A 20,826-nucleotide genomic window follows, 5' to 3' on the forward strand; every position below is an offset into this window, starting at 1 on the left:
TGCACTGTCAGACCTAACGAGTAAAACACACTGTACGTTTCCAACCGGACAAATAAACACAGCAAGACACAGTGCCCCTGGCAATACTTTCCTTTGAACCTTTCCAACGTGCTGGCGTGCTCTGAAACTTAATTGTAGGTAACCATGGGTATGTTTCACGTCATCAGCAACCAATGATCGTGGCAGTGAGAAATGAAGACAACCTCAGACAGTCTGGGAACATCCAACACGTTACCCCGGCAGCATGGAAAATGGGATGCACTCATGCAGTAGGCTCAGAGGTACTGAGGAAACCCCAAAAGGTTTTTCAGGGACGTAGAGGGCTGTGACAGCGGCAAGCCCCACCCCAGCTCACAGTACCAGCAATAACAGTTGCTTACTGCAGGCTGTAAGTTAGGGAACTGTTATAGGCAATTTCTGCTATGTCTGTTAGAAGTCACCCCACTGTTTCTCTCTCACATGGGCAAGCACATTAGAATAAGCGGTAACCTCAAATTCTTTCTAATTTGCGAAACATGATAAATGAGCCACATGTTTTCATAACTCAGTTACTATTAGCAACACACTGTTCTGGTATCTCTCAAAATACATCCATGCCTCCTAACCCACAGTGGTAACTGTTGGCCTGGAGAGAATAGAAAGTGATATTCCTGAAACATCCATGATCATGAGAACTGCTGTCAGATTTTATTAAAAACGTGGAGTCCCAGGCTATTACCATAGAGATCCTGAGCCTGGAAATCTGTATTTGATTGCCGGGGGTGGGGACTGGGAAATCATTGTTGTAAAGCAGACAGGCATTGGAAATAGAGGCCCAGGCATGTACCAGAGCCCAGCAGTGACATTGAGCAACTCCTTTAATTCCAGGCTCAGGGGACCCAGCACAACGATTGGTAAGTGGTGGGTATTGAGGAACGTTTGTTCATCCCTTTCGGGGATACAAGAATGCAGAGAATACCCTGATTCTTAGGTGAGGCACGTTGAAGAGCAGGAAGAATGTAATACACAGGAAACACTGTGACATGACAACTTTAGATACATTGTCTGGTGTTCTACCCTATGGAACGTGTAATAAAGACGGGTTGTAGAACTGATTTATAGTCAACGTCTTATCTTACCATAACACAAGGAAGCATAAACTCCTTTAAAACACTGTATATCAAAATGTCTAGCTCATCGGAACACAGGCGCCACCACCTTGGTCGTTAATAAGACAGCCACACCCTAAAGAATATGATCTATGACTGGATGGAGGCTGGGTTTCTAAAGACTATGGGACACAGCTGTGTTATCACCTACAACCTTCAGACTTCATTTATGGGAGAGAGAAAAAGAAATGTCCATCTTCGTGAACACAGATTGATTTGGGGCTTTTCATTTTTTTAAGCTGAGCTTCATTCCAAGTAATAAATTCCCATCACTTTCTGATCTCCTTAGCCGGCTTCATTTTTCATCACGGTACTTGCCACTCCCTGAAATTACAGGTTTATTATCTGTCTTGTCCACTGCCACATAAGCTCTACGGGAGCAGGCCTCTGAGCTCCTAGCTTGAAACATTCTGCAATGGTTCTGTTGATGCATATTGAAATTACACTTAAAGTCTTGCTATAGTTCACTTCTTTACTTTGAAATCAACTGGAATCCACGATCTCTCCCAACTGTGCCCTTTTATTCTCTCTTTCTCCATCCAGCTCCCTGGAGCACAGGTACCACCATCTTGGCCATTAGGAGGAGTGCCATACCCTAGAGATGGTCTCTGGCTAGAAGGTACCTGGGTACTTATTCCTATATGCCAAGCACCTAAACCTCACTGCCACATAGAAGACACTCCAGAAGCATTTGTTTAATGAATAAATTAGACCCAAGGCCTACAGACCTCCTTCAATCCCTAGGACTAAGAGTAGGGGTGGGCAAGAAGTTAATGGTCTACATTTCCTAATTTGATTAGGTCTGGTTGGAGAGGAAATCAGAAATCAGAACTAGTGCTGAGGTTTGCTTTTGTCTTTTGTATTTGGATATAACTGGGCAATCTACTATAGAGAGAGGTAACCCTTAAAATGGTTAAAATGACAGAGGATAAGAGCAGACATCTCTATAAAAAATGTGTGAGATACAGAGTTGGTTAGGAGACGACCTGGGGTCAAGAGGCAGACGAAGTACAAACACTGATTTCTTCTCGCCTTCAGGGATCCATTAGAATTCACAGCCATGGGTTGGTGGGGAATGCTTCTTCCCCAGGGCTGTTGTTTCCTTTCTCTGAATGGAGCACAATGAATGTAAAACAGTCTTCTCCCACACCCCTCACTCATTCTTCCCGTGGGAGTGGAGGGACTGATTCAAGTAGTCAGTGGGCACCCAGGGCTTCGATCAGCTCTGTCCTTCTTCCTCTTGGGAATGAGTGGCCACGGGGAACTCTGGTTCCCCTGGGCTCCACTGGATGTGTCCCTGGAGGTTGGTAGCAGGGGAGGAAGGCTGCCCTGGCCCCTCTGCAGCTGTGCGTTGGTGGATACCTCTGCCTAATTCCGAGCTTCTGGATTAGCAAACCTGCTGGGCAAACAAACCTGCAGCCTGGCCTCCAACCTGACCCCTTAGAGTAAGGAGTTGATGAGGTAGCTTCCCTCTTTATTGCATCTAGAACTTGGCTGCGGAAGAGACGGGGTAACAGAGGGTCCTATGAACTATGACCTGGGTGCCAGCCACTTGCTTTTATGTATAATGTTTTATTAAAACTCAGCCACGCCCATTTGTTTCCGTATTGTCTACAGCTGCTTTCACCCGGTATTGGAACTGAATAGTTGTAACAGAGACTCTACGGCCTACAAGCTAAAACAGTCACCATCTGGCCCTTTACAGAAAAAGTTTGCCAACTCCTGTTCTGGAATCTAGAGGAATGTTAGAAAAGCAGGTCGCTGCTAGAGTGCTTTCAGGTTCAAGGGCAAAGGGAAAGTAAAGGGAACGCAGAACTCAATTCCAGCAAACAGCTCTCTCCCTACGCACGCTAGGAAGCAGCGTCCAACCCAGGAAGCCGGTGTAACAGGTGGAAACTCAACTGAGTTCTCCTGAAAGGTATGGGGCACGAGCAGAGGGGAATGCTTCACAGACATGCATCCCATCGCAGCGGTTAAAAGGAAGACGTGGATCTCAGGGCCCAGAACACGAACAGAGACAGAGACTTGAGCAGCACAGAGCAGAGGTGCCCCTGGAAGCACCCTTTTCAGCGACATCAACAGTATCTTCAGGGACTTCCCTGGCGGTCCAGTGGTTAAGACTTCCCCTTCCAATGCAGGGGGTGCGGGTTGGATCCCTGGTCGGGGAGCTAGGATCCCACACGGCTCGTGGCCAAAAAACCAAAACATAAAACAGAAGCAACATTGTAACAACTTCAATAAAGACTTTAGAAATGGTTCACATCAAAAAATAAAAAAACTTAAAAAAAAAAAGAAAGAGTGTCTTCAGTCTGGGAATCTGTGGAGGGTGATTCTGCAGCTAGGCGATTTCACAATTCCAAAATACAAAGCAGGGAAAGAGCTGTGTGGCACAGGGTTGAGAGACATCTGTGAACAAGTGAGCGTGGAAGGCATGTCATCAGACAGGACACACGCCCTCGGCGCAGAGCTGAGACACCCAACTCCCAAAGAGGAAATTAACAGTCAAAGGTTTCAAGCACGTAGAAAGGGAAAGGAGTCCGCTCTGGTGATACCTGCTGTGGTGGGTCCGTGCTCTGTCACCCCACAGAGCTGCAGCCACGCCTCCCAGAATTCCCTTCCCTGCACGTTCCAGGTTGAGGTTGTCAGGGGAGAAATCTGCAGGCAATCTGGAAGGTTCGGGGAAGCAGCAGGCGGTGAGCTCTGGAGGGCGGGGGGCACCATGCTTCCCCATGTCCTGGGCCAGGCAAAGGGCTACGGCAAAGGGCGCCAGCTTTCGTGCGTCTCTCACGTAGCCAGCATGCAGCCAAGGAGAGGCGGAAGAGGGCGCCAGGCTATCCTCACGGGTGCCCGCTGGCCCTCACTCTCCCCTGCTTCATATTCAGCTTTCCTTCCTCATCTTTACCTGCCGACCTACGTCAACTTCCGCCCCAGCACCAGACACAGAGGTACAGCCTTCCGCAGACTCCTTCACCAGCTCCTGCTGGGATGTCAGGTCTCATTCTGATAATAAATCCCTTTCTCCAGACAACTCATTTTGCTCATGCTTCTCTGGTCAAAGCCCAGCTGACACACCTGGTGAAGGCTTCTCAATATTCCAAGATGGCAGCAATGTATACAATGCCAATTTCCCAAAGAGGAGACTATATGCATGAATGCATAACACCCAGATGAACCTTTGGCTGGGATTTTTTTCTCCTGAGTCAATTTAAGTTCACCCATTGTGGACTCTGGAAGCTGGGTACCACCAGACTGGCCTCATCGGACTCACTGAATCCAAGGAGATCTTCATTTACTCATCTTTCCTCTGATACTGTGGTTGGCAAAATAATGGTCCTCCAACAATGTCCACAGAACCTGTGAATATGTTACCTTATATGCCAAAAGGGACTCTGAAGCTGCAATTAATTTAAGGATCTTGAGATGAGGTGAGTCTCCTGGAGATGCCGGTGGGTCCAGTCTAGGTACGTGGGTCCTTAAAAGCAGAGGACCGTTCCAGGCAGCAGTCATGGGAAATGTGACTGTGGAAGACTCCTCAGTGATGCCATGTTGCCAGTTTTGAAAACAGAGGAAGTGGGTCACAGTTAGGGGATGTGGATGGCCTCTAGAAGCTTGAAAAGGCAAGGCCTGCCCCCCATAAAGTCTCCAGAAAGGAACACAGTCCTGCTGACACCTTGATTTTAGCCATTTTAGCCCAGTGAGACTTGTGTTGGACTTCTAACCTCCAGAACTGGAAGATAATAAATTTGCATTGTTTTCAGGGCTAAATTTGTGGAAATTTGTTGTAGTGGCAATAGGTAATCAATACGGACTTCAGTAAGTGACTGCCATGGTCTTGACTCCGGCTGGTCCTGGGTACCCACCTGTGTCTGGGATAACCGTTCTTGAGGGCTGAGGGTGGCTTCTTTCCTAAAGGTGATGGGCACACGCCAGGGTTCACATCCTTAAACAGTGAGAAGAGTGGGAGCTGACACTGAAATAATGTATCTTCTGAGGGCCCTGAAAGTATGTCAGCAGTTCCAGTGTGAGGTAGCCCCTGTTGCTGAAGAAACTAAACCCCAGAGAACCCTTCTGGCAGAGACTATGCAGAATAAAGAAGTTGGGGAGGATGGTTTTTACACTTTAGTTAACTTAAGAATCGTGGTCTTTGAACTTTAACACACAATGGCAAGAGATATTGATTTTTTGGCTTTAATTCCTTTGAACTTTAATGTCTTTGGACTTCAACATGAAAGTGGATTTAAACTTTGATTTTTAATTTCTCCTTGGGAATTTGGTATTTGGTGGGGATTATATTAAAATTCAAAGCATCTCTACATTGCTGGCATTTCATTACTTGAATGTCTCTGTTCATTTTTACCTTTATGATGATGCTTAACATTATTGCAAAACCTCTGATATGCTATGTTGGATAACATGGCTGGACATTATTTGGGATAAAAAATAAATCTGGATTTTAATTTTAAATCTTAGGAAGATAGTGACCCTGGATTGACTTAAATAATGTGCTATTCTGACCCATTTCAGTACCGCTTGGTATAATTTATAAAATGCCCACCAGGAGTCCCAGGTGAAGACCAAAAAGCCCCAGGAAGATGGAAGAAAGGCTACTTTGATGATGCTTGGCTCCTGCTTTGGAGAGATGAGCCATGCCTCTGGCTGATCATACAAATAAAATAAGAGAAGAAAAAAAGGCTGGAGGATGCTAGTGGGGAAAATGCTTCTCCTCTGTTCCAATGTCTCCTTCCATAAAGGGTGTTTGTTACACCCCAGAATTCTTTTGAAATAGTAAGCCCACTGGCTAACAGACACAGAGTAATGCCTCCAACCTGGCTTCCATTGGCAGTAGAGATAATATTTAGTAATATTTACACTTTGTCTACCAGACTTATGGTTTTGGAGGCTAGAAATCCAAGATCAAGGTGTCAGCAGGTTTGGTTCCTTCGGAGGCTGTGAGGGAGAATCTGACCATGCCTTTCTCCTGGCTTCTGGTGGTTTGCTGGCCATCTTTGGTGTTCCTTGGCTTGCAGAAGCATCACCTCGATCTCCACCTTTATCTTCACATGGCCTTCTCCCTGTGTGTGTCTGTGTCCAAATTTCCTTTTTTCATAAAGACATCAGCTATATCAGATTAGGGGCCTATCCTACTCTAGCATCCGAACTTAATTACATCCGAGTCACGTTTTGAGGGTCTGTGGGTTAGGACTTCAACATATGAATTTTGAGGGCATATAACTCAACTTTGGGGCCCTTTGGAGACTAGGCATTAAATCAAATGACCTAATGCCAGTAAGTAAAATAGTTAAACTGAGGCCTGTCTCCTTAGTTAAAAGAAAAGACTATTTGGGAACACGAAGCATAAAATGAAAAAATATACTCTGCTCTTGGAGAAGTAGAACTCTTAAGGACACTTGCTTTCAACAGAAATAAAACTTATTTATTAAGTGTTATGGTTTAATAAAGATTGAAATCTTTAGTTGGGCATTTCAAAATTTAGGTTATTTCCATCTTTAGGGAGAGAAAAGTTGTATTAGTCAAGCCCAAAGGACAGGCAGCAGTTCTAATCAAAGTTTATTTGCTTAGGAACATTTCAAGTAATGGCCAGCATGAAATAGCTTCAACTGGATTTAAATAAAATTCTGATCATCATCTCATAGTAATTATTGCATAGGAAGAAAATTATTTATTGCAAGACCTAACAGGCAGTGGCAAAATATATTCTGCTATGAATAGATACTGAAGTGCAAACAGGCAGCTGTTTTTTTAAGCAAGCATGGTTATGTGTTGAATGTAAATGCATGTAAATAGCTCAATTTTTAACATTTTATTACTGTTCAAACTGTTTGCCAAGGAATACTCAGTAAATAATGTAAAGTTCTGCAAAGTCATTTAGTTCTTTTAGTCTTTTATTGTTTATAATTTGGTGCTCTCGACCCTTCTGGATACAGAGCTTAAGTCTAATCTAAAGTCTGGTTTATAAACATGCTTTATTTTTTTTAAATCACTAGAATTGTTCTTTCGAATATTTCTTTACAAAACATCCTAGTTTGTAAATATCTAGAGAGGAATTCAAAGTGTCTGTCACCCTCCCTTCCGCTATAATTTTTTTTTCAATGCACATCTATTTTCACAAATTCACTAACAGGCAGGAAGGAAAGGAAAATACAACAGAAAAAACTTCCTGTACTAGAGACGGCCTGGGATGTCTTTATTCCTTGCTGAACGATTAGGTCTGCTGAAGAATTACAAAGGAAGTAATGGGCAGAGTTGTTACGCCTGAATCACTGTTTTTTTGATTCATGCACGAGTGTGTAACCTAATTCCAAAAAGGTTTTGAGGAGGGTCCTTGTGACAACAGAAGTGAAGTGATCCTTTTACCCTCTACTCCATCCTCCAAAGCCATCACCTCTTTTTCTTTCCATAAATTTATTTATTTATTTTTGGCTGCATTGGGTCTTTGTTCCTGCGCATGGGCTTTCTCTAGTTGCGGCGAGCGGGGGCTGCTCTTCGTTGCAGTGCGCGGGCTTCTCATTGCGGTGGCTTCTCTTGTTGTGGAGCACAGGCTCTAGGTGCATGGGCTTCAGTAGTTGTGGCACATGGGCTCAGTAGTTGTGGCGCACAGGCTCAGTAGTTGTGGCACACGGGCTTAGTTGCTCTGCGGCATGTGGGATCTTCCTGGACCAGGGCTCGAACCCGTGTTCCCTGCACTGGCAGGTGGATTCTTAACCACTGTGCGACCAGGGAAGCCCGCCATCACCTCTTTTTATGCTCATCTAGTTAAGCTTCTAAAACATGGACACGTTTGCCAGGACATCTCTTTTAATGATTAGCAGCCAGTAATGCCAGGGTGTGACAATTCACAGCAGTGTCCCCAACCATTATAGCAGGCGCTGGCGGAAGCATCAAGGTGGCTGTGCTGGTGTGGGTTAGCTGACCGCCAAGCCTGCATGTGCAGATGTCCAGGGCTTAGCACACACCCAATGCCCATAGACATTCAAAAACATTTGAGAAGTGAGCAACTAAGGAATGAGCGAAAGGCCTGGCTTACTGGAGTAGAAAGTTCATCAAACTTGGGCAGAGACTGAAACCAAGCAGGACCCTGTGGGGCTCCTAGGCACAGAAGCCTTTCTGTGTCGCCCCCTCCCCGCCACGGCCCCGTTCCTTGTTTGTAGGGAACGGACCGCAGCTTCCATGATCTTCCCTGGGTCCCAAAGGGCAGATTCAACCATTTGCTAATCAGAGAAGGGAGGGAACAGAGAGACAAGGGAGGATCAGCCAGAAAACAACAGTGCAGCCTTGGGGCAGGTCCTGGTTCCTCAAAGGATACACAGAACGATATCTTCTGAGCTCTTTTTTTTTTTTTTTTTTTTTTCCACAGCATGCGGGCCTCTCACTGTTATGGCCTCTCCCGCTGCAGAGCACAGGCTCCGGACGCGCAGGCTCAGCGGCCATGGCTCACTGGCCCAGCCGCTCCGCGGCACGTGGGATCTTCCCAGACCGGGGCACGGATCCATGTCCCCTGCATCGGCAGGCAGACTCTCAACCACTGCGCCACCAGGGAAGCCCTTTTGAGCTCTTCATAGAACTAAAACCCCCAATAAATAGAAGATGTCAGCATTCTTCATTCTAGAGAAGACCACCTGAGGCCACATTAAAAGGAACCAGAGAAGCTCATCAAGAAGATCACCTGAGACCAGATGAAAGGAGTGCAGGCCCTGCACACACCCTAATCTTATCAGCAGCCCCACCTTTGAACTATGGTTATAAAACTCCTCACCAAATCCCCCTGGGTTAGGATGCACGGGGACACACAGGAGCCTGCTGGCAAAGCAATAAAGCTATTCTTTTCTACTTCACCCAAAACTCTGTCTCTGAGATTCGATTCGGCACCGGTGCACAGAAGCCGAGTCCAAGACTCTCAGAGGAGAGGAAAGAGGATAACACATAAGAGAAATGGAGGACTGGATAACCTTGAAGTTCAATTGGGTTGGCGGTACTAAAATCGTGTATCCTCAAAGCTCTGCAGGAGCCGGCGGAATCCCAGCTCTCACAGCTCACTTTGGCGGTTGACCATGGCCGGTGCTGAAGATGCAAATGACTCTCTAAGCCTCTCGGAGGTGAATCCGTTTGCCTCATTTGACTTTTTTCTTCAGGCAGTGGAGTCAGCTTTGGCTAGATTTGCACCTTGCTGCTCTGTTTAAATGGAAGTCAGCGAGCCTCGCAGGCTTCCAGGCGGCCCCAGGTTTCCACCAGCGTGGAAATTTAGAAGGCTTTGTCACTAAAGACTGACCTGCAGTGGCAATTCCTTCCATGCTGGATTGCTCTCCTAGATGCTTGCCTCGGACTTCCTTTTCTGGAGGGGGAGCTTGGCCAACGGGCTTGTTGTTTTTCGACAGCATCCACCGTGGCAATTCCCGAAACCAGGAGCTTCAGCCAGTCTAGATGTTTTGACAACCTAGTTTTCTTTGAAAAAGGTGAAATTCGTGCCTGAAGTTTAGCCGGGCACAATAAGACCCTGCCTCTGGAAAGGCAGAAAACATCTATTGAAGTAGCAACCACTGTCACCCTGAATCCATTCGGTTCTGATGGCTTGGATGGCGTCATGGCAGAAGACAGCATTTTTTCTAGGAGAGAGTCTGGGCCACAAGCTCAGGTTGATGAGGAAACAGTGGGTCATGATTTGACCATGGGTGCAAACTTTTGTTCTTCTCAAAAGGAGCAGAATAAGAGGCATACGTTTTCTAGGTATAACAAGTCCAAGCATCTTTCCTACAGCCAAAGCTTCACCAGGAAAGGAAACTTGTGGACATTCTGAAGAGTTTTTCTGCCTTTGATGTTTCCAAATGGGGCTCACACAGAAATTTTTGATGTTGCTCAGGGGCACATAATGAGTGACACCCAGCATCTGTCAGAAGCAGAGCTAAAGGCAAGGGAGGAGCCAGCCTTCATTTCTTTCACAGCAGCTTCAAATATCACAAGAAGCGCAGGGCATGCTGTGGTAGACAGCGTCATGGGGCACAGGCATTGCTTCCATCTCCTTTCTGATTGAAGCCATCAACACCTCAACCTTTTGCATGGGCTGAGTTTCTCTGGCAATGAGATAAGCCACCACAGAGAGCGCTTCAAGACAAGGGATTTGTGCTGGAGCAAATCCAAATCTTGGTAGAATCCAATTCTTTTCAAATCATGAAATGGATGCGTAAGTACACAGCAGGGTGTTCCTTTAGTTGTGTTGGCCTCATCCATCCACTGGCAAGGAAGCCAAGGCACAGAAGCACCATGGTGTTTGTTTTCCATCATGCACATTGAGTCCTTTCACTTGCAGCCATTTCCAATTTAATTTCCAATTAAATAATTGGAATAATTAATTTCCAATTCCATAAAAATAAGCACAGGTGTTCCTAACTTTAATGGCAGGGTATGTTTTCAGTTATTTCACTCATCCCCAAACTATCCTGCACATCATAATACGTGCATAACAACAGTTTTTCCTTCCCTGACCAAGCCACCCCATGCTAGTTTAGTGTGAAACATTACTATCATAACACAACCCTTGACAACTTTTTTTTTCCCCACAAAGACAATCCTCCACTTAGAGAAAGAAAAAAAAAAAAAAGGACAAGGAAAAAGAAAAAAACAAAAGGAAAGACAATTGGGAGTCTAGTTCTAATTTAGCTAAGTACAAAGGAGATGTGACAATAATCTTAAAGGGTGTAAGTTAAAGAAAACATACTGCAGCTGGGAGTCCTGACCCAAGAATAAACAAATACTTATGACTCTAGCTTCGGTAATGTATTTTCTTAAATGAGCAACTGCGCATATGCTCAGCAGCATAGTTTCAAGGAACTTTTAGAGTTGAGATAGAAGGTCAGTGGAAACATGGATAATTAAAAGATCCTTCTCTGAGAGTCAACCTTGCAATCCCCTTGCCAAATACTTGAAGGAGTACTTTTATGAGCCAAAAAACAAATATCACATAGAACAGCAATATATGCATATATATATATATATATAATCAAGAAAAGTGATTTGAAATTCTGTACTGAGACCACCGATATCCATAGCCCTCCAACAAGTAAAACTGCACATGTAAAAAGTGAAGGGCAACAGCAAATGACTAATGTTTCCTGTATCCATACATATTCCACAAAGGCACACGCTAACTGCTTTATATTTTTTCATTGATTAATCCTATGGCGCTAGAAGGTAGTTACCATGATTATGTCCATTTCACAAAACTCCAAAGTCCTCTGCCCATAGAAAGGCTTTCTCTCATGATCACTTTTGAGAAATCCCTTAATCTGTAATTTTATACAACCTGGGGGCTTTTACTAGGCATAAATATTTTATCCAAGAAATTAACTGTTAAGTACAATAAGCTCTCTGTTGTTAACCACGCTCTAAGCCAGAATATATACCTGATTAGCAATAACTCACATGCTCTGTCCTTTCATCCATTATGATTAATGTCATTCCAATGATGACCCATGGGTATTTTAAGATGTCAACTACTTCTAAATCAAATGACAAAGACTGAAATACGGTCATAGAATTTTAGGAGGGTTATGTTTACTGGATGCTAGTTATTTAATATGACCCATCTACTGGCGTGACACCTGATACCCTCTCATTCACATTTGTTATTTACAGAGACACATCGGGACGACTGGTGTTATTAGCTCTCAGAGAGGCCGGGACCATAATACTTGGTGAGCACATTGCAACCGTGCTGGATGATGGGTAATTTATCTGAGAGTCAGTCATGCCGTTAATAAGGATTCTGACCTGTGACCAGCTCCCGGATCTCCAAGTCGGTGGTCTTGCGGAGCAACCTGACCAGTGCCGGGATGCCGCCACAGTTCTTCAGGGCGATTTTGTTGTCATCGTTGGCTTTCCCATACACCAAGTTTCTCAACGCCCCACAGGCACTACGGTGGACTTCCGTCATCCGATGGTCCAGCAGGTCCACCAGGAGCTGAATACCTCCTTGTCTCCTTATCTGAAGGAGTAAAGGAGAAAGGAAGGTTGCCTTAGAGAGGATGATTTCACTATTTAAACCCCAACAGGTTTTCTATATGAGGTACTTGCTATCCATACAATTAATTACACTGAACTGAATGAAGGCCTTTTACAAAGGGAGAAGGAAACAAATTATTGTTCTCTTTAGATTCTATTGCTTTTACTTGTTTTAATATCCTACCAATAAAAATTCAAATGCATTTCCTTTCAAGGCGCAGAATTTTGAAAAGATGATTTTAACCTCCTAATGGGTGTCTCAGCCATTTCTCTCTATAAAAATATGCCACAGGGCTTCCCTGGTGGCGCAGTGGTTGAGAGTCCGCCTGCCGATGCAGGGGATGCGGGTTTGTGCCCCAGTCCAGGAAGATCTCACATGCCGTGGAGCAGCTGGGCCTGTGAGCCATGGCCGCTGAGCCTGCGCGTCCGGAGCCTGTGCTCCACAACGGGAGAGGCCACAACAGTGAGAGGCCTGCGTACCGCAAAAAAAAAAAAAAAAAAAAAAAAAAAAAAAAAAAAAAATGCCACATACTCAGGGCATGAAGCAGATGCACGGGCAAAAGAATGCTTCTCACTCCTAAGACTTATTAAATGTAACCGCTGTCTTAAAGGGCTGCAGGATTGCTGTACAAAATGTGAAAAGGATGCTTAAGAGGGGAATGCTCCCAACCTTTCAAAGGAACCAGAAGCCAAATGAAAAACCAGAAATGACACAAGTCTTTTCATCTGAGAAGACCTGGAAACTACGTCACCACAATGGCAGCTGGTCTGAACACGAGGACCGAGTCATGTTCTGCAGAACGTAGGTATTTGATTAATAACAACAGTAAAATAATATTACATTTGGGTGTTCTTTTTACCCAAAGAAAACGTTTCTTTTTTTAAATAAGTAAATAAAAAAAAAAAGCCCTTGCACTATGTTTCCAGACGTGTTTTCTCCTTGCTGTCCTTTAATAGTCAGACCCATTTCAAAATTTAAACTGCAAACAAATGGTCTAGTTAACATACAGAACATTTCATGGAGTTTTCATTAGCAGAGCTGTATTTGAATACTTCTGCATTTGGAAGAAGAATACATACAATTCACTCAGTAATATTCTTTCCTTTTTTTAACCTCAATATCCCTCAGGGATTGAAGAATTATAATTTTGCATGAATGAATATAATCTGACACCTTCCCTACTTAGTTTTCTGATTACAGAAAACTCATTCATCCCACAGATGTGCAGGGGCATAGGGCCGGACCCCCAGACTCCTTCAACAGTGCTCTAGTGCCCCGTTCTCCAGGAGGCCACTCAGCTACACTGTTTAAAACTGCCATCTGAATCACACCACCCCCCTAATCCAGCAGTCTTGTTGCACCTTAATCTATCATAGAATCCTTCACAGCATGTGTCCTAACTTCTTTATTATGTTTCTTGTTATTGTCTGTCTTCTGCTAGAATGTATATTCTTGGAAGGCAAGTCTCTTTGTCTTGTTCATTGGTAGACCCCATCCCTATTCCAAGTGCAATGCCAGGCACACAGTAGAAGTTCAGTAAGTATTTGAGTAAATGCAGAGGGATTACTTGTTATAGCAGTGTTTCTTTCTCAGGTCAGCTAACTCAAAACTGAGTAATAGTCTTTAAAGGAAAACAAAACAAACAAACAAAACCCTTTTGTAAACATCTAAGAACGTCTCCAAGGGGCTACTGCAGCTCTTCTGGGACCAGCTTACAAAAAAATGAGGATGCATGTCTCACACATAAGGTGGACCATCTCATGATTCAGAATATGTCTGGAGGAATTATTTTCATCCATCAACCAAATGAAAACAGAGAAAGTTGAAATCCTCCCAGAACTCATGGACTCTAGGTCCCTAATTTAGAAAACTTGACTGTGGTATCACACCCACTGTGAGATCAGGACCAGGGACAGAGGAGAGGAGAGGAGAGGAGACCTCCACACAGCTCCACCCCCAGAGGGGGACAGGGGTGTAGAGACAGGCGTTAATGTCCCCGAGGTGCCTGTACAGTCTGCACTGGTGATAGCACCGGTGGAAGGTGGCTAAAGGGACCATTGGGGCAATTAGAAAAAGCTATCAAAGGATCAGAAAACCACTTTTTCTCAACTTACAGTTTGACCCAGGGCCTGCCTGGCACTCACCCAAGAGAGATGAAATCTCTTGCTATGCATGTGTCCCGTAAATACATCTGAGCTTTAACGCATGCATTTTATTTTTATTTCCATTTGTACAAAAAAGGTTAAACTATGAATGTCATTTTCTCAATGTGTTTGTGTCTGCATGTATGTGCTGTACGTTAAAATTATCTAGGTTTAATTATTTTAATAATGATGAAGCTATTATAAAAGTGGAAATAAAGCCATTCTTACAGTTCACCAATTGGTTATGTATTAAAGGTAAATGGTGAAGTACATCCATCTATCTCTCTACCTTAGCTATTCTGTATATTATAGTTAAGATTCCTAATTTATGATAATATATTTCCCATTCATATAACTTAATGAATCAAGCTATTAAAATACTATTCCAAAGCTTGAAAAGGGAAAATGAATTCAAAATGAAGGCAATATCAATTCTTAATGTATAATGAGAAAATGCTGTTTTCAGTGTGACCCTAATTAATGCCATATATCCAACTTTATAATGAAACCTTCTATTTTAACCCATTTAGAGCAACACAAATAAGATGATAAACTTTCTCATTTGCTCTTATTTTGAGGGTCACCGGATCATCAATATAAAAAAAACCTTTTGTTTTCTTGGGATTGAAATTTACCTAAGCATATGAGAATCCTACTTCAGTTTTCTGAAGTCAAACATGCGTCAGAGTTGACCATCACAGACATGAATGTGATGGTCAGGTCCTTGGTTCTGCCCCCTCCTGCAGCCTCCCCGCTCCCAGCAGGACCCGAAAGAGAGCCGTAGGGCAGACTTTCAATTCTCTTGCAGGGTCTTGATTCCTTGCAGGACCTCTGGTGGTATGGATGGGTCCAATGTTGCCCTGTTCACTTCCCCTCTGCTTTTCCCCTGGATCCTCTCTCTCTTCAACTTCTCCTGGCAACCAATTCTTCTAGTCTCTTCTTGTGTCCAACCTTAAACTCTTATAAGCCTCCAAACAAACCCACTGTAAACATTAACAAAGTACAACTCTCTTTGAAAGATGATCAGGGGAAACTCTCCTTTCTAAAAAGGTACCTTTTTAAAAGGTACTTCCTCTCCCACTATTTTTCTTTAAAGCAGTCTATTTTTCTTTAATCCTCCCCAACGATCACTCCACATCCAAGAGGTGGGGCCCTTGTTTTGGTCCCCATGCTATCATTTCAGGCCAGTGTACCCCTTCTTCTTCCTCCCTTCATCATCCTCATGCAGAATTCTTCAAAAGTCAAATCTTTAAAAATTCTAGGTCTACTATTATTGAAACCAAGTCAATAAAATATTATATAATATCATATCCAATCTCTACAAATCATAACAAAATCAAACCCAGTAGCAGAACGCCTGTCATAGAGTGCTAAGTCAATAAATATGGATCAGATGAGTGGAAGAATGGTACAGTGCTTATCGTATGTCAGTTTCCTTCTCTCTCTTTAAAAAGTTTTTTTAATAGAAGTTATTTTTTAGAGCAGTTTTTTGTTCACAGCATATTTGAGCAGAAAGTACAGAGATTTCCCATATACCACTGCCCTTACACATGCACGGTCTCCTCCATTATCAACATCCTCCCCAGAGCCCTACATCTGTTACGATCTGTGCACCTACACTGATACACCATTATCACCCGAAGTACACAGTTTACATTAGGGTTCACTCTTGGGTGTTGTACCTTCTATGGGTCTTGATAAACGTATAATGACATGTATCCACCATTATAGTGTCACATAGAATAATTTCACTGCCCTAAAAGCCCTCTTTGCTCTGCCTGTTCATCCCCCCACCCCTCCTCATGAACCCCTGGAGAAATCACTGATCTTTTTACGGTCTCCACGGTTTTGCCTTTTCTAGAATGTCATCGAGTGGGAATCATCCAGTAAGCAGCCTTCTCAGACTGGCGTCTTTCACCTAGTGGATGCATTTAAGATTCCTCTATGTCTTTGCACAGTTTTGACAGCTCGTTTTTTTTTAGCGATGAATCACATTTCACCGTCTAGATGTAACCTAGTTGATCCATTCACCTGCTAAAAGACATCTTGGTTGCTTCTAAGTTTTGACAATTAGGAAGAAAGCTGCTATAAACATCTGTGTGCAAGTTTCTGTGAGGACATAAATTTTTAACTCCTTTGGGTAAATACCAAAGAGAGCTATTGCTGGGTTGTACAGTGAGAGGATGTTTAGTTTTGTAAGAAACCACCAAACTGTCTTCCCAAGTGGCTGTACCATTTTGCATCCCACCAACAGTGAATGAGAGTTTCTGTTGCTACACATCCTCGCCATCATTTCGTGTTGTCAGTGCTCTGCGTTTTGGCCATTCTACTAGATTGTAGTAGTATCTTATTGTTGTGTTTCTTTCTCTTTTCATTCTGACTGTGTGATTCCAATTTATTTACATTAATACAAATCATTGAAAAAAAACTATCAATACTGAAATACATATAGGGAAACAATAGCTTGAGTTGGATCTGGACTGAACAAATCTCACATCTCCTACTTTCTTGAACTTGACAGGGAATGACTGGAAAGGGCTTTTCATACATAATCTGATTAGACAATCTTTTTTTTTTTTTTTTTTTTTTTTGCGGTACACGTTTTTTTTTGTTTTGTTTTGTTGCGGTACGCGGGTCTCTCACTGCTGTGGCCTCTCCCGCTGCGGAGCACAGGCTCCGGACGCGCAGGCTCAGCGGCCATGGCTCACGGGCCCAGCCACTCCGCGGCATGTGGAATCTTCCCAGACCGGGGCATGAACCCGTGTCCCCTGCATCAGCAGGCGGACTCTCAACCACTGCGCCACCAGTGAAGACCTGATTAGACAATCTTAAATTCGTTTATTAAATGATTCTTTGATACATGGTCCACTTTAGTTCCTGTGTCAATAGCTCATGTTTATTTCTCTGCTGAGCTGTGAACTTCAGGAATTTAGATGGAGGAAGTAATCTATATAAGAAGTAAGAAAGTTGGAGGCTGATGAACCCCATACCCAGGGGAAATAAAAATGAATTAACCAATCAAACAAAGCGAAACTTTGCCCTGCTACCTGTCCTTTTAGGTTGTTTACAAAGAGAACCTTCTTAAACCTAATGTAGACAGTCTCTTGGGGATGAAAGCTGGGATGTATGCGCGAAGAATCAGTAAAGCTCACCCAGTTTGCACCAGGGAAGAATGAAAAGAGCTTATATACCTTTGCCATCCAGTCCACTGTTTAAAAGAGCTTTTTTCAATTTAGACTCTGGAACTAAAATTATCTAAAAATCATTCAGGAGTAGGATGCAATGGTTTTCTTCTTTGTCCTTTCATAACAAGGCAGAATATATATAAAACTCTTTTAACTCAGAAAACAAATGGTTGGGCAATTAAATTAAATACAAGAAAAATGCGAGTAATGCAATATCGCCCATTGCAAAAAAATGGGGCCTCACCATTTAATGGATCTGGTGCTCTTAACATTATTTGCATTTATTGAGAATAAACTATATTTACCAAATGAATTAGCTATTATCATTAAGTTGATATCAACATCAATGAATAATTTAGAACATATCCAAGTAAAGCAGTGTTTGTATGTTAATGACAGCCTTCATAAAACTTTGATGATGATGATGTATATCGGGTGGAAAAGTTATCAGGAAACAGGATTCCTCTTGGGAGGTACCGGTCTTCATTTAGAAAAATAGTATGAAAGGTTAGTTTGAGGATAGGGAGACCCTGAGGGCATGAGTTACAGGTGTTCATGGCAACAAATGAGATTGCTCACCTACTCTGCATTTAAAAGGGAGAGGAATTTGAAGCTGGGATTAGAAGAGAAAAGAGACTGGAGTAGCCTTTTGTTAACCTACTGGTTGGTGAGATAAGGACCTCAAACAGCTAAGGACCTGGGTATACATTTCTCTGCCTCTCTGGGATCTAGTCTACTGGAAGCAACATGGATATATTTTTGTGCTTCTGGCTTTGTGCTAAAAGAAACTAGGCTGGACCTGAGATGCAAAGTAAATTTAAATCCTAGTCTGCAGGACTAAGAACACATAGTACTTCCTCTTGCTCGAGATATTTATGATCAAGGCACAATGTCTGAGAACTGGTTTATAGAAAGCTGACTAAAAAGAAGTACTCAGTGATTTCAGTAAATTTCCAATTAACTGTTATTTTTCAATGGTGTTGGTTAGAAAAATTGGCAAAAAAGACACAGTTGTTTTATATTCCTTATGAATGTTTAAAAATTAATTTTCTCTGCTTAAAAAGCTACTGGAATGGGCTTCCCTTGGTGGCGCAGTGGTTGAGAGTCCACCTGCTGATGCAGGGGACGCGGGTTCGTGCCCTGGTCCGGGAGGATCCCACATGCCGCAGAGCGGCTGGTCCCGTGAGCCATGGCCGCTGAGCCTGCGCGTCCGGAGCCTGTGCTCCGCAACGGGAGAGGCCACGGCAGTGAGAGGCCCGCGTACCGCCAAAAAAAAAAAGCTACTGGAAGATACAAAGTTTGTAGATCTGAAACCAGAGGCTTAACCAGAGGTAACTGAATCTCACTGTCAACTTTAATGCAGAAATTGCAAGGTTATCAGTTTGTAAAATACATATTTTATCTCAACGAACTCCACCTCTCGTCCTCATAGTTAAGCCATCGTAGTTTCTGTATAATTTGAGTTGATGTATGTACATGCAGTTGCCTCTGAGTAAAATAGAAGTACAATTCTTAAAGGCTAAAATCTTCTTTGGTTTTATGATAGAAACTATTTTTGAGAATTTTGAGAGAAAATACATCTCTCTTTACAGTTGTGGGAAATGATCTACTTTCTCCATTCAACAGGTAAACCAAGATGACTTATGTTTCTTTTCAAATTATGTTTTAGAAAGAGGGTCTATTGTGTTTTGGTGGTGCTGGCTATGAAGCTGGAGCAACTGGATTCAAATCATCCCTCCTTCTCTTAAAACCCATGTACCCCGAGGCAAGTTACTTAAATGTCTGTAAAACATGAACAGAAAGTGAACCTGTCTCATAGGGTTGTTTTTAGGATTAAGTTAAATCTCAAATGTGAATTGTTTAACAATGAGCTCAGTAAATATCTGTCAAGGAACTACCCACGGTATCAAGTTGTTAAAGGATGTTCTTAATTGACTTATTACCTGGTCAATATATGACTCAATAATATGCTCATATAACATATGATAGAATCAGTGAAAGGCATATAATTCAGGGTTATAACTTCATCAATTTCATTGAGTGTATAAACTGAATATTATTGAATATATCATTAATCCATTCTGGTATACCACTAATGAGATTATATAAGGGATATATTTATTCTAGAATGAGCTGTGTGAATTGTATTGGTCATGTTTAAGAAATAATATCAAAGTCTGCTGCATCAGTATTGAACCCCTGAGATATTTTGCTAGATATATTTCCAAGGGAAGTACAGTGGATTAATTGATCTATATTTTAAGAAGAACAGAAATGCAATGCTTTTTCTTGTTATAGTAACTGAATTGATCAGGAAAATAAAAAAGGCATTCAAAATAATTTTGAGGTGATACTAGTTCTGGGAAAAAGAGAAAATTTTTTTCCTGAAATATAGAGAGAATTATTAGGCAAAAAGAGAGAAGGACCATGTTTTGATTTTAACAAATTAGCCTGTAATAAAAAAATGCAACCAGCAGCAAAACATATAAACAGTAACAAGTTAAGTGTCTGTGAAGGTTCTAGTTTCACGTAGATCCTCCCAGATGCTACTCATGCGCCATGATGCAGGATGAGTAGGGGTTTGGGTTTCATCTCTGTGTGTAGCAGAAAGCTCTTTGGTGTTTGAAACTGACATGGAAAGAATAAACAAGTCTACAACTACATTATTATTGTTATTTGAGTTCCCTTATTTTTCCAATCCAAAGGCCCCTACACTCCTAGAATCTTTGTCACCCTGGACAGATTTCCAAATCCAGCTCCCACCCCACCGAACTTGACCTCAGCTGGCACTGAAGACCATCACAGAGGTAACCGCATGAACATATAACAAAATGGTAGGGGGGAATCTGAACATGTTTTCCCTTTAAAAATTTTTCTTTATTTACTTATTTTTTATAAATTTATTTATTTTATTTTATTTATTTTTGGCTGTGTTGGGTCTTCATTGCTGCATGTGGGCTTTCTCTAGTTGTGGTGAGCGGGGGCTACTCTTCATCGCGGTGCACGGGCTTCTTATTGCAGTGGCTTCTCTTGTTGCGGAGCACGGGCTCTAGGCACGCAGGCTTCAGTAGTTGTGGCACGTAGGCTCAGTAGTTGTGGCTCGCGGGCTCTAGAGCGCAGGCTCAGTAGGTGTAGCGCACGGGCTTAGTTGCTCCACGGCATCTTCCCGGACCAGGGCTCGAACCCGTGTCCCCTGCATTGGCAGGCGGATTCTTAACCACTGCACGACCAGGGAAGCCCATCTTTTTTTTTTTTAAACTATCCTCAATTTAAGAGAAGTAGCTGATATTGTATGAGTTATGTATTGGTAAAAGGTTCCTGTCCATATCTCTGTT

The 20,826-nt window shown here is 42.8% G+C and overlaps 1 protein-coding gene across 1 annotated transcript in view; it reads right to left on the reverse strand.

Annotated features, from left to right (window-relative positions):
- CTNND2 (catenin delta 2) overlaps positions 1–20,826 on the reverse strand; it is a 935,284-nt gene that overhangs the window by 210,550 nt on the left and 703,908 nt on the right. Inside the window, exon 11 of the mRNA XM_079915963.1 lies at positions 11,931–12,144. Coding sequence (XP_079772089.1) covers positions 11,931–12,144 — 214 coding nt within the window. The remainder of the gene's footprint in view (positions 1–11,930; positions 12,145–20,826) is intronic.

This window comes from Stenella coeruleoalba (assembly GCF_951394435.1).
Source record: "Stenella coeruleoalba genome assembly, chromosome: 3".
Classification (NCBI taxonomy): Eukaryota; Metazoa; Chordata; class Mammalia; order Artiodactyla; family Delphinidae; genus Stenella; species Stenella coeruleoalba.